This window comes from Grammomys surdaster, unplaced genomic scaffold, assembly GCF_004785775.1.
Source record: "Grammomys surdaster isolate TR1022 unplaced genomic scaffold, NIH_TR_1.0 201, whole genome shotgun sequence".
NCBI lineage: Eukaryota > Metazoa > Chordata > Mammalia > Rodentia > Muridae > Grammomys > Grammomys surdaster.
In genome coordinates this window covers 8,246,267-8,262,458 of record NW_021604646.1, presented here as the reverse complement: position 1 = coordinate 8,262,458, position 16,192 = coordinate 8,246,267, and the positions used below count along the sequence as shown (strand labels likewise).

At 47.5% G+C, this 16,192-nt stretch overlaps 1 protein-coding gene across 1 annotated transcript; it reads left to right on the top strand.

The window, feature by feature from the left end:
• The first annotated feature begins 4,532 nt into the window (after nt 1–4,532).
• Nucleotides 4,533–6,258, top strand: Ccl17 (C-C motif chemokine ligand 17). Its single transcript, XM_028770471.1, has 3 exons — nt 4,533–4,645; nt 5,322–5,439; nt 5,976–6,258. The coding sequence occupies exons 1-3, from the start codon at nt 4,546–4,548 to the stop codon at nt 6,067–6,069; spliced, it is 312 nt and encodes a 103-aa protein (XP_028626304.1). The 5' UTR covers nt 4,533–4,545; the 3' UTR covers nt 6,070–6,258.
• Nucleotides 6,259–16,192: the final 9,934 nt, after the last annotated feature.

Below are 16,192 nucleotides of genomic sequence, written 5' to 3'. Positions count from 1 at the left end.
TGTGTGCATGTGTGCCTGTGTGCATTTGTGCCTGTGTGCATGTGTGCTTGTGTGCATGTGTGCCTGTGTGCCTGAGTGGATGTGTGCATGTGTTCCTGTATGCATGTGTGCATGTGTTCCTGTGTGCATGTGTGCATGCATTGATCATCTCTCCATCCACCCACACACCATTCATCCACATATTCACCTATCCACTCACTGACCCACCTGTCAGCCATTCATCCATCCAACTGCACGCCACTTTCATTCGTTAGCGGGTGCATTTAATTGAGCACACACCATGTTCTCTGGGTTCTACTGGGTCTTGTTTCTGTGCATTCTACAGTCTTTGAGTGTGACACAACACACAATGCAATGTGAAGATGAGTATAATAGACTTAGTGACCTCTGAACACAGTAGGGTGGGAGTCAAAGACACGAGAAGGAGCCCCAGCTATGATCCGAAGAAGACTAGAGTGGAAGGAAGTGGGAGAGGTGGATGTGAGGACTTTGGGCAAGAGGAACAGTTCTGGGTGTCCATGAACTGAAAGCTGAGCAGTAGGAGATGGCTCTGCAGGGAGGGCTGAGGCTGGGAAAGTACAGGGGGTATGGGGGAGGTGACTGGACTGAGGGTATTGGGGAGGGGGTATGGGGAAAGATTGCTGGGTGTTAAAATCGAGAAGGCCCTGGGATGACATTTCTGTGCTACCTTTCACTCCAGCTATGTGACAAGGGTCCCAAACTGTTGAAGGTGATGAAGTGCTTCCAGTCCATCTACCTGCTCTGTGACCTAGAGCATCCTAAGTCTATCCCAAACCTTAAGATCCATGCCTGGGAAGAGTCTTGGATAGAAGCAGGGACCTCTCAGGATAAAAGACCCAGGATTCCACTGGTCCAGCTCCTTCTGGTCAAAGTAGGGAGGAGTCTCGATGCCTCTAGCAGCTAGAGTCTACCTGGTTTTGCCCCAAGGACTCCCTTGAGGCAGGAGTTCAGAGGTGGGGGTGGGGGCAGGAGAGGGAGTCAGAGACTCCCTCTGAACACGGGGGGTCATGATTCTGGCTGCCCTGAGTTGGAGGGATCTGGATGTGGCATGCCCAAAGATGCTAGGACATTCCATTTGGAAGGTCCCCGGGGAATCCACTTCATTGCTAGGATAATGGAGCAGATACGGCGTGGGTAATCCCTGGCGAGGAAAGCCCCTCACAAATGCCGCTCCATGTTGCTTCCCCAACAGAGTTGAACAGTAGCCTGGCCCTATATTCACCTCTTTTTGTCTTTACCACTTACGCTAGGATGGACAGCTCCGACCTAGTGGCTGGGCTGTTTCTCTGAGTTCATGCTAGTCTCCCAGCTCGCCTCTGTGTGTGCTCCCTCTGTACCTCTGCCTATTCTCTGCCATGGGTATACGAATGGCTCTTCCTGCCTCTCTGGATAGGAATTCTACCTGTAAAGACCTTCAAATTGCTACATTCTCTTAGACGGCCCTCTAAAGTGTCTCTCTCACCTGTAGCCTCCTCTCAATTTCCTGGGAAACCTCCCCAAGAGCAGACAATAGGCCGCCAGGACCCGAGGGCACACCTAAGCAAATGCTGGCCTGCCTTCCTCCAGTCAAGAGTTCAAACTCTGTTCCTGCTGCTGGCTGCCCTGCTGCTTCCCTAGAAGGACAGGGGATTTGGGTCTTTCTGGAGAAAAGATCTCAGTGTGCAGTCGATCAGAAGCCTTGAAACCCATGTGGGGAGTTTCCGAAGCGGTCCTAAGGCTGCGTCCCTGGCAACAGAGTTGTTGATTGCAACATAATCATTCGTTACTGTACTCCAGCACAGAGTACCATGTGCTGGCCTCTGCCACAGGATCCTGGGCAAGGAGCCACCAGGAAGGGGGTGCAGGAGTGAGGGTGGGAGTCGGGGAGGAGGGTTGCAGGGGTGCAGTGAGGTTAAGAGATACCCGTAAAGATCAGCAGACAGCTTCTTCCCACCTCTCCCTCAAGTGTGATGTTCCTGTCTCCAAGTTACAACCTCCTATCTGATTCTGATACCAGACCAGTCTTAACTGGGACATTGCTAGACATATATAATCTTCTCTGTGGCCACAAAGGCAGTGAGCCTCCCCTGCATCCTCTCTGAAGCACTGGAAGCCCGGCCTGGGGAGCAAAAGTGCAGGCAGAGAAGCTAAAGGCAAAGACACTACTCGGCTGTGACTGTGGGGAGGGCAGAGAATCAGGCAGCCACGGGACTCCATCCAGAGAATCGCTAGGATGGGCTGCCAAAGGAAGAGCCCACGTTTGCCAGTTCCACCATCTCAGTAGGCTCCTGGGAACCATGTAGACTTCCCCCTACAGTGGATGAAATCGACACCCAGAGAACATTTGTGAGATGCCCTAGGTCACAGAGAAACAATGCCCCAGGACCCAAACAACAGGGAAGTTTGGACAAAGTAAGGGAAAACCCAAGCCTCAGGACCTGAGACAGCCAGCATCCTGCAGGGGAGAAAGGATGCCCGGACTTTCTCCTCTTGATCCCTGGAGTGTCCCTGGGACTGGTGGACTTATACTCTGAGCACTGTTCCCAAGAGTCTAGTCTCAAGAAATAATGGCCGCTGTTCTTACCATTGCTCCCCTACACCCACCCCGAGACAGGGGTAGCCCTGGTTTTCTTGGAACTCACTCTGTAGACCAGGCTGTCCTCAAACTCACAGAGATCCACCTGCCTCTGCCTCCTGAGTACTGAGATTAAAGGTGTGTGCTACCACCACCAGACTCTTACCATCACTGCTTCTAGTGAAATTGTAATTGCGGTTCAACGATTAATATGGGGCCAGAACTGATAGCATGAGATGGGATGAGGGGGGATGGAGTATCCTTGCAAACTGCCTCTGGTCACTGAGGGGCAAGGAGAAGCCAGGCCCAGAACTCAAGTGTCAGAATCAAAGCCAAAGCGCCTGCAGGTCCCCACTGCCCTGCCCGCCACAGTACTGCACACCTGGGGACAGGTATTTAGAGAATGGATTGCTTTGGCCTGGGAAGGCCTCTTAATCTGGGAGAATGAGAAAATTTAGTGACACTGTTGCCTTACAGCAGGATCGAAGGAAAATGGAGACAGGAAGGGAAAAGAGCCCCTCAGCCTGGGTCTGTTTCTTGCTGGCTGAGAGCCAAGAGTTCTAACAAAATGCCAGTTGGTAGAGCACCTGCTAGCACATGCCTGCAAAACACCTGTGCACATAAATGTAAAAAAATAAATAAGATATTAATAAATTAAAAATTTAAAGAGTAAAACACATGGTGGCACATGCCTTATCTGTGAGGTGCCCTGGGACAGGCAGCAGAGCCGTGGCGTTTCCCTTTATTATGAGAGGGTCTCACTGGCACCTGTGAACTCTGGTGACTCAAGCTGGCCTCAAACTTGAAACCTTTCTATCTCAGACTCCCCAGTAGCTGGAATGCCAGGCCTAAGCCACTAGACCTGGTTCTTTTTCTCAAACCCTAGCTTTGCTCCATAGTGACTTGTCCTGAAACTCCTTTCTGGGTACTGTTGTCACAGTTTCAAGATAGACTGAAAGTTCTACACGGGTTTCGTAAAAATCTTCTTGAGAAGGCCGGGCGGTGGTGGCGCACGCCTTTAATCCCAGCACTTGGGAGGCCGAGGCAGGTGGATTTCTGAGTTCAAGGCCAGCTTGGTCTACAGAGTGAGTTCCAGGACAGCCAGGGCTACACAGAGAAACCCTGTCTCAAAAAAAAAAAAAATCTTCTTGAGACCTGGCGATCGATGCTGAACAGGTTTCCAGTGCAGCCTCTGGCATGTGGCTCCTATAGAGGTGAGCATCTCTGTCTCTGTCTCTCTCTCTCTCTCTCTCTCTCTCTCTCTCTATCTCTATCTCTATCTCTATCTCTATCTCTATCTCTCTATCTCTCTCTCCACTCCACTCATAACAGAGGCGAGATGCCCCATTTCAGGGACCTGAGCTTTCCAATCCGCTGAAGCAGACATGTGGATACACAGTTTTTAAAGCCCCACTCAGCTTAGCCTCCTGGGGTAAGGGCCAGCCTGGGGAAGGACAAGAAGACAGACTCAGCTTCAGCTGAGCCTCTGGTTTCCTCAGAACAGGATGGAGCTAGGCCTTTTCTACAGAACATCCCTGTAATCTGTTCACTCTCCTGTGGACCTTCTGGACCCCAGAGCCCTGACCGGCATAGTCCCTAAGATTCTCACCCTGCCTCCACAGTGCATCAGGCTCAAAGGAAGTTCACCAGTACTAGGACAAGGGATGAAATGAGTTGAGGCTGAGGCCCTGGATCCTCCTAATAGAGGAACCAAGAGTCCTTTGAAAAGAGAAGTAAGTCATTGTCATTCTCCTAGACACAGACCCCCTCCTCTGTCCTGAGTCGAGTGACCATTCTCTGGAAAGCCACAAACATTCCCAAGCTGGACTTCTACTAAATTATCTCAAATTCTTTGAATTTCTCTAGTCTGGAAGGATTATAGGAGGGGACAGAAGGCGTGGGATGACCTCCAAAGAGGTTAAATAGGTCAGTCACCTCAGCACTGGGCACCAAGACAAGCAGAAGGACCCATGAAGACCTTCAGCTGGGCTTCTGGTTCTATGATGTCACTTCAGATGCTGCTCCTGGCTGCCCTGATTCTGGGGACTTCTCTGCAGCATGCCAGCGCTGGTGAGAGCTGGGTACAGACAGGGTAGGGCAAGTGGGAGCCACTCACCCGCACAGAGGCCACAGCAGAGACACAAGCTGTCTGTTCTTACTTGGGTCACAATGGGTGGCCGCAGGAGCACTAGAGGGAGGATAATGGTACTGAGGATGGTGGGGGTGATGGGGGTGATGGGGTGATGTCTGGCACCTGACCTGGACACACACCTGGAACACCACAGGGCAGCTCAGCTCATCCTGAGATGTTAGGGCATAGTGGCCTTGATTGTGGGCTTGTGATACAGAACGAACGATTCTCAGAATTGCTGTCATTTGCTTCATTAATGAGCTCCATGTATCATCAGGGAACAACATAACAACGGAGAACTGGTTCCAAGAATGTATGAAAAGATTTTTTATATTTAGTTTAGAACGGGAAGTTGAAATGAGGTCCCTGGATTCAGACAGCTGCACATGCAGACACACACAGATGAATATACAAACATGCAGACACAAGGAAGACACACACACACAGACACACACACACACACACACACACACACTCACCAGGAACAAACAGAATACAAAGAGAAGTACTGGCAGTTACCGCCCATAGGCTCACATAGGCATACGTCGGAACATCCCAGGGGTCCTCAGGCACAGGCCTGACCCTTAGGACACCTACTTCCTACTGCTCTTCCAGCTCGAGCCACCAATGTAGGCCGAGAATGCTGCCTGGATTACTTCAAGGGGGCCATTCCCATCAGGAAGCTGGTGACATGGTACAGGACCTCACCGGAGTGTCCCAGGGATGCTGTCGTGTGAGTAGCCCTCTGTCCCACCCCTATGCCTAGAACCCAGAGCGGGAAGTGGGTGGGCCTTGGAGTCCCAGGGAAGGCCACTGGGAAAGAGGGAAGGAGAGTACAAACCTGGTTCCCCTGGACTGGCAGCTTTGAGCACCCAGGGAAGCTCCTGTACCCCACACAGCTGAGGGGGTCCAACCTCTTTAAGTACGTTGAAACTGAGGCTCCAAGATGGATAGGACATCCCAGGTAACAGAGCCAATAGGAAGTAATATCGTCACCCCTCCCCCCTGGGTCTGAGTAAACAAAACACAGCCCAGGGCTCCTTTTCTCACTTCTACTCTTCAGGCTCAAGATGCTCTGCAGGGAGGGTGGGGGAGGGAGTCAGGCATAAAGTCCTACAGCTCTGGCCCTAGGGAGGCTGGGATGGAGTCAGGATCCCAGTAGGAAAGAATCGCTAACGGCGTGTGTAAGGGAGCTAGCTCAGTGTTCAGGTCAATGCAGGTGTGGCTGGTTGCCAATTTCCTGACTCTTACTCACTGCCTTCTGTGTAGGTTTGTGACTGTCCAGGGAAAGCTCATCTGTGCAGACCCCAAAGACAAGCATGTGAAGAAGGCCATCAGACACCTAAGTAACCAAAGGCTGTGATCTTCCCACCGAGGCTTTCGGAGACTCCAGGGCTGCTGTCCATGGTCTCAACCTAAAGCTGCCTGTGTCCAGTGGAGGCTTTGAGAGCCCAAGAGCAGCCACAGAGCAGGAGTTCCTGTCCCCCTTTGATGGACTTTTATGTGCTACAGGCACACACACAAGAGCACCGAATAAAGTCTTCCTCCCTCAGATTGGGTCAGTGCATTTTGTTCCCACAACTCAGAATGCCTTCCACTCTGGCTGGTCACACCAGAAGGGTCCTCATTGAGCAGTTGGGCCTGCTCAGCCGAGGTTAACTGAGGCTGAGAGGAAGACATGGTTCCATACAAGTGAGAGGTGGAACTGGGGAGACATGGTCAAGGGCAAGGCAGAGCAGAGGTAGAGAAGGAGCCCAGCAGGACCCTCACAAGTGTCCCCCCTCCTTCTGCAGCCCATGGAAAGTATCCAAAGGAATCCCAAGGAGGGCCTGTCCTCTCTGTTCCCCAAGTCTCCCAGTCACTACAAGACCAGCCCCTATTATTGTCCCACATAAAGCTGAAGTCATCCTTCCTGCACTGGATTCTGTCACAGACATGCACATTCTCTGTGTGCCTGTCTTCCTGGAGGCCCTGTCTTTCCTCCTTCATTTCTGAGTCCCCCCCACTGCAGTCTGTCTGGCTCTGGGAAATGGTCAGCCATCCCCTTCCCGTGTCTTGGCTGACTCTCTTACATGCAACTTAGCTGTACACTAAGCTGGCTTCATGAGATCCTGGGTCCTCTGTGGTTTTTCAGAAGACCCATCACCTAAGACTTGATGGCCACTTCATCTCCTTCCGCCCTCAGGCTCCAGCAGATCCTATGGTCACAATTCCTCCCCAGTTCCCTCTGCACATGGACCACTGTTGATACCATCCACACAGGCCCTGGGATTTCTTCTTCCCAAGCTCTTAGGGGCTGGGTGCCTTGCCACTGGGCTCTGAAGCTGGCGGCTCACCAAACTATGCTTATGTGTGCTTGCAGACCTGGCTCTGTCATTCTACAGAGGGCTCTACAAGCACTCTGGGACCACTGTGAGCCACTGAAGGAATGGCACAGGAGTCTATGAGGGCCCTGTGTCCAAGCCTAGCTCAGAGCTGCGGTTAGACTATGGAGAGAGTTAGGGTTTCGGTGTTCCGGGTCATCCATGTCCACTCAGCATGCCTCTCTTTCTAGGTCAGGTTGTAGCACAAGTAAGGGTCCTTCTCTTCCCAGGAGTTTGCCAGGCTAAAGTCTGGTTGCAACAGTTATCTGAGGGAAGGGTTTTTTAACCTGTTGCTGCCATCTTGCGGCCAGATTTTGCCTTACAAAACGAATGCTAAGTGTCCCGATAGGGGTAGAACCAAGAACAGCACATCAACAATCAGAAGGCTAGTGGCCATGAAGTGGTTTCTCTGTGAACACAGGGTTCCTTCTACCATAATAGGCTTCTATCCCTTGAGCACCAGGAGTGCCCCTCCAACAACTGCTTAAGAGTCTGAGTCCTGAGGCATCTTTTGCTGGGTCTTTGTGGGGGGAAAAAGCCTCTGAATCCCAGGGACTAGAGAAAGGATGGTTGGTGGGATGGAAGAGGCAAAGGGGAGCCCCTACTGAAGGAAGAAGATCAAGGGCTGGGGCCTGAAGGCTTGCACCCTGTGTTCCAGAACCAGGGTGCCCTCACTCAGAGTACGCTTGGTCCTGCTCACTCAGCTTTTCTTTGCTCTTAAAGTCTTCCAGAGACACCTGTTAGGTAAACTCAGTTAAGCAGTGCAGTTCCAAGAGATTTGTGAGCCCTGGAGAGAGAAAAGGGGTTGTTTCAAGGCCACTGGGCAGAGAAAATGTGGGGCCACAACTGGCAACAAAATGCAGGGTTCTGACCCAAGCTGACCACTTGGGAGAGTACAAGGAGTGTGTGGTGATAGCCCCCACATCCCTGGGGACACTCTGAGGAACTGTGGCTTGAAGGCTCTCATACTTAATGAGAGAGGGGTGGAAATGGGGATAGGGAGGGGGCGGACAGTGAGGAGGGATACAAACATCCGTTTGTCCTTCTGTCTTGAAAGTGCCACCCTTGACCACTTCTGAAACACAGTTTCCCTTCGGTGCTCAGTGTAAACACCATCACTTCCACCAGACCTTCCAGGGTCTTCCTACTTTTGTAGGACACCCCCATCCCAACATATACATGCCTAATCTTGGCCAAGTGTCACCTCTGTCACTTAGGGGGTGGGGGAGGCTTAGATTCGCCCAATAAGTTTATAGTCTCTGATAACTTGGGTCAGCTAACTCAGTAAATGAATTATTTATATAGTGGACATTTGACAACATATTTTGTCAACAAGGGCTGGATGAACTCCTAAAGGAACACCTATGGGGAAATAAATTTCCAGAGAATCCCTAACACTGAAATACCCTTTAGGATGTGGAAATTTCGGGGAGGGAGGCACTTGAGAGGGAAAGGGGGGAGGCAGGGGAGAGGGGAACCTGGTCTGGTATTGGGTGAGGGAAAAGGACTGAAGCTCTGAGGGCCAACAGAAAGAATGGAAACAGGCAACCTCAGGAGGTAGGAGGTAGGCAGGACCCTCCAGAATGCACCAGAGACCTGGGAGGTGAGACTCTCAGGACTCAAAGGGAGGCACCTTAGATGGAATGCCAGACAGTAGGGAGAGGGAACTTACAGAGCCTACCTCCAACAGGAAGACAAAGCATCAAGGGAGGGGGTTGCCATCCCACAGTCAAAAACTCTGACCCATAATTGTTCCTGTCTGAAAGAACTGCAGGGATGGAAATGGAGAGGAGCCTGAGGAAAAGAAGGTCCAGCAAACAGGCCCAAAGTGGGATCCAGCTCAAGGAGTGGTCCCAAGGCCTGACACTATTACTGAGGCTATAGAGTCTCACAAAAAGGGACCTATCATGACTGCCCTCTGAAAGACCCAACAAGCAGCTGAAAGAGTCAGATGCAGATATTTGTGCCGAATCAATGGACAGAAACTGCTGACCCCTGTGATTGAATTAGGGAGAGACTGGAGGAAACTGAGGAGGAGGGCGGCCCTGTAGGAGGACCAGCAGTCTCAGTTAACCTGGACCCCCAAGATCTCTCAGACAATGGACCACCAACCAGGCAGCATACACCAGCTGATATGAGGCCCCCAACACATATAGAGCAGAGAACTAGTGGGACTGGATTCAATCAGAGACAATGCACCTAACCCTTAATAGACTGGAGGCCCCGGGGAGTTTAAAGGTCTGGTGGGTGGGGAGTGGGGAGTGGGGGGTGGGTGGGGACATCCTCATGGAGACAGGAGGGTGGGGAGGCGGTATGGGATGGCGAACAGTCAGAGGGTGGACTAGGAGGGAAATAAAATCTGGAGTGTTAATTAATTAATTCATTCATTAAATTTAAAAGAAAATGTGGAAATTGAAATTGTGCAGTTCTTCCAAAAGCCCACCAGGGGCGCACTGTCACAGCAATAGAGGTCCAAGATTGAGATTGATGATAGCCACACACACTCTGGTCTCTGCTGATTGAAGATAGGGAAGACCTTAAACAGGGGTGTCTGAAGCTTGTCGGATAGTCCCCTGGGGGAGCAGAGGTCAGGAAACCACCAAATACACTACCAGAGTTAACAAGATGGGGTTGTGGAGGATTACAGGGGCTTGCAGAGCCACCAACACCAGGAGCTTGGGCAAACTCCAAGAACGCACAGGCTTCTAACTCCTTCCCCTGTAACTGTCTATCATGCACTTATCACAAGGCCACAAATACCGAATGGTGTCTGATTACCTGTGACTCAACTTTTGTGAGTTTTAAAAGATCATTATAAGCTAGGCATGCTGGCTCATGCTTGGAATCCCAGGATCTGTGTTGTATAAGCATTAATTGGGTGTTTCTACCCCACCTGAGACCAGCCCAAATAAAAGACACAAAACCTTTCTATTTATAATGCACCTTTAAGCACTAGAGCAAACCAGATATTAACCCTCTATGCTATTTTGTCTACTTCCCTGTCAAAATCCTGAGATATCACTTGCCATGTTCTGCCTGGACCAACTGGCCAGCCCTCCTGGCCCTCCCCTCATGATCCACCAACCCCATGGTGCCTTATTCCCCCTTCTCCTTACCCTTGTGGTCTCTCCTCAGACCCCAAGATCAGGAACCAAAGCCCCGCCTACCTCTCTTCTGCTCAGCCACAGGCTGTAGGCATCTTTATTCAACTAATAGTTTTAAATTAAGGGGCAAGGTTTGCAAACAAAAGCTGGCATTCGTGATAATTCATTCATCTTAAGGCAACTAGACCTCGGGATACAGAATTTAACTTTACAATACATAGACAATACAACAGAGCAAACCTCTGTACACCTGGCAGGTGCAGGCAGGAGCCAGCTTCTGTAACAGTGCGTCTGAGGGAAGCCTGGAGTGCAGGAGAGCCTAACTCCAAAACGAAACAAAAATGACAGTGTAAAGTCAGAGGCAGTGGAACATACCTGTAGTTCCAGCTACTTGGCAAGCAGAGGCAGAAGGATTGCTTGCATCCAGGAGCAGGCTGGGAAATGCAGAGAAACCCTTTGTCTTGGTTATTTTTCTGTTGCTTTGGATCAAAACGCAACAAACGATCAATGCCATTTATAAGAGCTCACTTCTTTTTGCTTTTTTTTTTTTTTTTGCTATGAAGCCCTGGATGTCCTGGAACTTGCTCTGTATAGACCAGGCTGGCCTCGAACTCTGAGATCTGACTGCCTCTACCTCTCAAGAGCTGAGACTAAAGGTGTGCACCACCATCAGGCTCTGAGATTTTTCCAATGACTTTAACTTTTTAACCAAAAACTTTCAGGACAAGTCAGTATGACGTATATTTTGTATTTACTAAGCGGCTTGGTGGTAAGGAGCACTTGCTATTCTTCCACAGGACCCCAGTTTGATTCCCAGCACCCATGTGGTCACTTACAGTTGTCTTCTTTGGGCCTCCAAAGGTACCAGGCATGCACATGGTACACAGACATATATGCAGACAAAACACCCATACGGCATACTGGATTAAAGGCATGCACGACCATGTTCAACTAGGAATGTTTTAAAATGAGATCATAGGGTGGATTCTAGGGTGCCTTGGAGAGGAGTATGGGCTAAAGAGAGAAAGCCATAGACCTCAAGGATTAAATTAAATCCTATTATCCTAGGTTACAAGGGAATTAAGACATGTTTTGACTACAACAGCAACAATCACAATCATGTTTTTGAGATTCTCAAAGGAGTTACTCCTTTCCCAGCTGTAAACCTGTAAGGACCTTTGAGTTTAAAAGTCACATACACTCAGGCCTTCAGCCTGACTCCCCGCCATTTTAACATCGTTATTTTCGTTATCTCTATCGGGAGGAAGTGTATCTCTATGTGGGCTATCTTTGTGGCAAGTTTTGTTAGCCTTGCTGAAATTCTGGACTCTCAGCTGGGCAGCCTTCAGTCAGACTCGGGTAAGAGGCTCCTTTTCCTTGAAATATTCCCTCAACATGCCCATCTCTCTCCTGCCTCCAGTCTCTGCCACTGCCTGGCTGTGGGCTCACACACGTTGGCTTCTCTTCCCTCCTACTTCTCCAGCAGTAGTGAACTTGGCCCTCCACAGACCTGTTGAGGGTGGACCCAGTTAAGTCTCTGCTTTCTGTCTCACACACCACCCTTACAGAAATCCTGTGTTGCCTTGTGGTCCTGTTCACATGATGTGGGCAGCCTGTCTGTATTGATTGGTTGTTTTGTCAACTTGCCACAAGCTGGAATTATCTGAGGAAGCTCAACTGAGAAAATACCTCTATCAGATTAGCCTGCAGGCAGGTCTATGGGTGTTTTGGTTAGTGAGTGCCACTGCGGGCAGTTCCACTCTTAGGCAGGAGGTCCTAAGTTGTATAAGGGTGAGCAAACCATCAGCTACAAACCTGTAAGGGTTTTTCTGTGGCCTCTGGTAAGGCTGCAAGCACAGTCCAGACTTCACTGTTTTACTTCATCCATGCTCAGTGTCCCATGGGGTCTTTGAGGTAGTAGAGTTTCTTCTGTAGTCCAGGCTCACTCTGAACTCAGTCCTACACGGGCTACAAAAGTCCTGAATACCAGGATTGCATACATGAACACACTTCCTTTAAGGGTTGAGAATTGACAAGGCCTTCTAGACAATGCACAGCAAACTGTGTGCAGGTTCCAGCAACTATAGTTTTAAATTATTTTCTATGTGAAACATCACCACCTTTTAAAAGTTATAGATTGAACACACACACACTTTTATTTATTTATTTATTTATTTATTTATTTATTTATTTATTTATTTTGAGACAGTTTCTTTATGTATCTCTGACTGTTCTAGAAGTCATTCTGTAGACCACAGTGGCCTATAACTCAGAGATCCACCTGCCTCAGCCTCCTGAGTGCTGTTATTAAAGCCATGTGCCTCCTTGCTCAACTTCTCTCTTGTAGATGACATTTTCCTTTGAAGATGTTTGTATTTGTGTCAGTGTATGTGGGTGTCAAGAGGCCAGGTGTCAGATTCCCTGGAGGGGATATACAGACAGTCGTGAGCCACCTGACACCGGGGCTGGGATCCAAAGTCAGGATTTCTGGAAAAGCAGTAAGTTCTTAACTTCTGAGTCGTCTTTCTAGACCTATAAATCAACTCTTAATCAACTGGATAATTCTTGAACTGCATCTAAGTAACTATTCTGTTATTTTGTGGGGTGCCCTCCCCTTTCCATTTCATGTTGGGCTTTTATTGCTTCTGGGTAGTAGCTCTTTTGACTTATTTTTAAAATCTTAGGTTGGAGAGTTAGCTCAGCAGTTAAGAACACTTGTTGCCTTCCCAGAAGTGTACTTTTGATTCCCAGCACCAACATGGCCACTAATAATCATCTCTAACTCCAGTTCCAGGGAATCCAATACCCTCTTCTGTCTGGGGGCCCTGTGCACATATGGTACATATGTTACAGATACTGACAAAACACTGAAACACATAAATCTCAAGAAAAACTGTAGGTGACTCATGAAGTGGTAAGTACATACCTGTATATATGCACATATGTATGTACTTATGTATATATGTACGTATGTACGTATGTACGTATGTATGTATGTATGTATGTATGTATGTATGTATGTATGTAGTGAGAGTCACTTCAGATGGTGTTCCAATACATTCACTTTGGGTTGATTCCATTCTGTTCCAAGTCCATTTCGGGACCCTGTTTTTCCTTCTTCCTGTGACATTCCCAACAGCCTAAACCATTCATCTTTGGTGACCCTGCTGGTAAGCATCGTCATCAGGTCTCCACACTGTGACAACTTCCTGTTGTGCTCTCGTGTCATTGTATTTTTTCATTTATTTATTTATTTATATTAGTAACTTTTTAAAAAATGTTAATCAAAGGCTTTATAAGTTTGGTAATGCTCAATAACAAGATGTCCGTACAATCAAAAGTATAACCCAATACCCAACCTAGATATACCAACTATCTTTGAGTTGCGGAGACACATGAACATCCACCTCCATGTTCCCCCGCCCTCTCTCTTCTCCTAGCTCCTCTTCTCCTTACTCCTCCTCTTCCTCTCCTTACTCCCCCACCTTAGCTCCTCCTACATATCACCCTTCCTGTTAAAATACAACTTCTCTCAAAATACAATTAAAGCATAACTATACCAATTTGTATAAGTAAGGTACAAGATAAACCTAATACCCAGTCCATCATTTTGTTGACTAACCAGAACCTCTGTCATCTCTCCTAACTAAAAGACTTAGTTCTGAACCTGGCTTTTTTCTGGGCTTTAGAATGAATGTCAGCTGAAAACCATCCTCTCAAATCTTTTCTCTCAAAGGAAATAGCCTGGGTTGGCTATGAGACTATAAGTCTTCAACCCCATCAGAAATCCAGAATGACTGAATTAACTGAAATTATGGGAAGCACAAAGCATAGCTTCTAAAACTTAGCCAACTTATAGAGACCACTGAACACCTGGACAGTCCCTATACTACAAAACATTGGAGTATCCGATATTCAGCCTTATGGCCCAGGATCATCTGACAGACCGAGTGATGCAGAATTGTTAAGGGCTGATTACTCAGTCGACTATTCCACAAGTGTGTCCTTTTCAGGACAGTAATTTGTCTATAGATGAAAAGAGGCAATTCTTGACTAGTGGCTGTCTCAACCACAACTGGAATAACTCCAAAGATGATCAATTTCTTCTTAGAATCCAAGACAGGAAGCTGTCAGGAGCAGACAGGTCTCTAATAAAAATGAACATTAATGCAGAAATGTTTGTAACATCAATTCTGTGGACTTCTGATGTTTTGAAAACCAACTATCCATGTAAGGCAATCTGGACTGTTGTCTGATAACTCCTCTCAGCTATTTCTAAATAAAATATAGAAAACACCCTAACAATAAACTCAGAGCTATGAATTTGCTATAGGCCCTTAACTCACAGGCTAACTATCTCAAATCAGTTAAGAAAGTTAAAGGACTGGGTCTAAGCCTTGTATTCCTAAATCTGTTATATAGGCACAATGCCTATGAGAGTAACAATATTAATCTCACTTCTATATCAATAAGAAACTTGTACCAATGAAAACCTTAAATTTGAAATCAAAGTAAATTTTGTACCATTTAAGAAATTATAACTTCAACTTAATAACAATTATACAGATTCCTACCAATATGATATGGCTATGCTATATCCTAGCTATTCCTCCCTGTTCCAACAAAACCACTACTTTTCTCTAGAAAGACAGCACAGTATTAACCACCTCAGTCCCCAAGCCCAGGGAATAGGGGCACTGACTCTTCATTAACTTCTTCAAGCTGGTTACGGGCGTTGAGATATTAGAAGAGAGGCAGGGGGAAGAGTAAATTGATAAGCCTCTGACTTCTGTGTCTTCGTTGAATCCAGCTGAAATTCCAGGACATCAGAGGTTCGAGCAGGTCTGCTCAGCTTGCTTGATGAGTAGATACACCAAGGCTGTGTGTTCTGCAATATACAATTCTCAAAACAAATTTTAGGATCAAGATAATTTTTTGTTTGAATTCTGGAATCTAGTCTTCTGGTGGCCTGCCTCTGTCATGTCTAATCCATATATTCTGGGAGTTTCTATGAGGATGTGCTCCCACCATCCTCCCATTCCCGCCTCCCTGCTCTCAAATTCCCCAACACTAGGGAATCCAAACTTTCAGGCACCAAGGCCCTCTACTTCCACTGATGCCTCACAAAGCCACCCTCAAACTATCTATACAGGTGGAACTGTGAGTCCCTCCCTTTGTGTTCTTGGGCTGGAGGTTTTAGAATGGCTACTCCAGCTTGTTTCTTAGGACCATTTCCTTGAAAATTTGTTTTCCAGCCTTTTACTCTAAGGTAGTGTCAGTCTGTGTCACTGAGGTGGGTTTCCTGTATGCAGCAAAATGCTGGGTCCTGTTTACATATCCAATCTGTTAGCCTATGTCTTTTTATTGGAGAATTGAGTCCATTGATGTTAAGAGATATTAAGGAACAGTGATTGTTGCTTCCTGTTATTTTTGTTATTAGAGGTGGAATTATCTTTGCGTGGCTATCTTCTTTTGGATTTGTTGGAAGAGGATTACTTTCTTGCTCTTTCTAGGGTATAACTTCCCTCCTTGTATTGGAGCTTTCCCATTAATATCCTTTGTAATGCTGGGTTTGTGAAAAGATATTGTGTAAATTTGGTTTTGTCGTGGAATATCTTGGTTTCTCCATCTATGGTAATTGAGAGTTTTGCTGGGTATAGTAATCTGGGATGGCATTTGTGTTCTCTTAGGGTCTGTATGATGTCAGTCCAGGATCTTCTGGCTTTTATAGTCTCTGTTGAGAAGTCTGGTGTAATTCTGATAGGTCTGCTTTTATATGTTACTTGGCATTTTCCCCTTACTGCATTTAATATTCTTTGTTTTGTGCATTTGGTGTTTTGATTATTATGTGACAGGAGGTATTTCTTTTCTGGTCTAGTCTATTTGGCATTCTGTAGGCTTCTTGTATGTTTATGGGCTTCTCGTTCTTTAGGTTAGGGAAGTTTTCTTCTATAATTTTGTTGAAGATATTTATTGGCCCTTTAAGTTGGGAATCTTCACTCTCAACTATACCTATTAT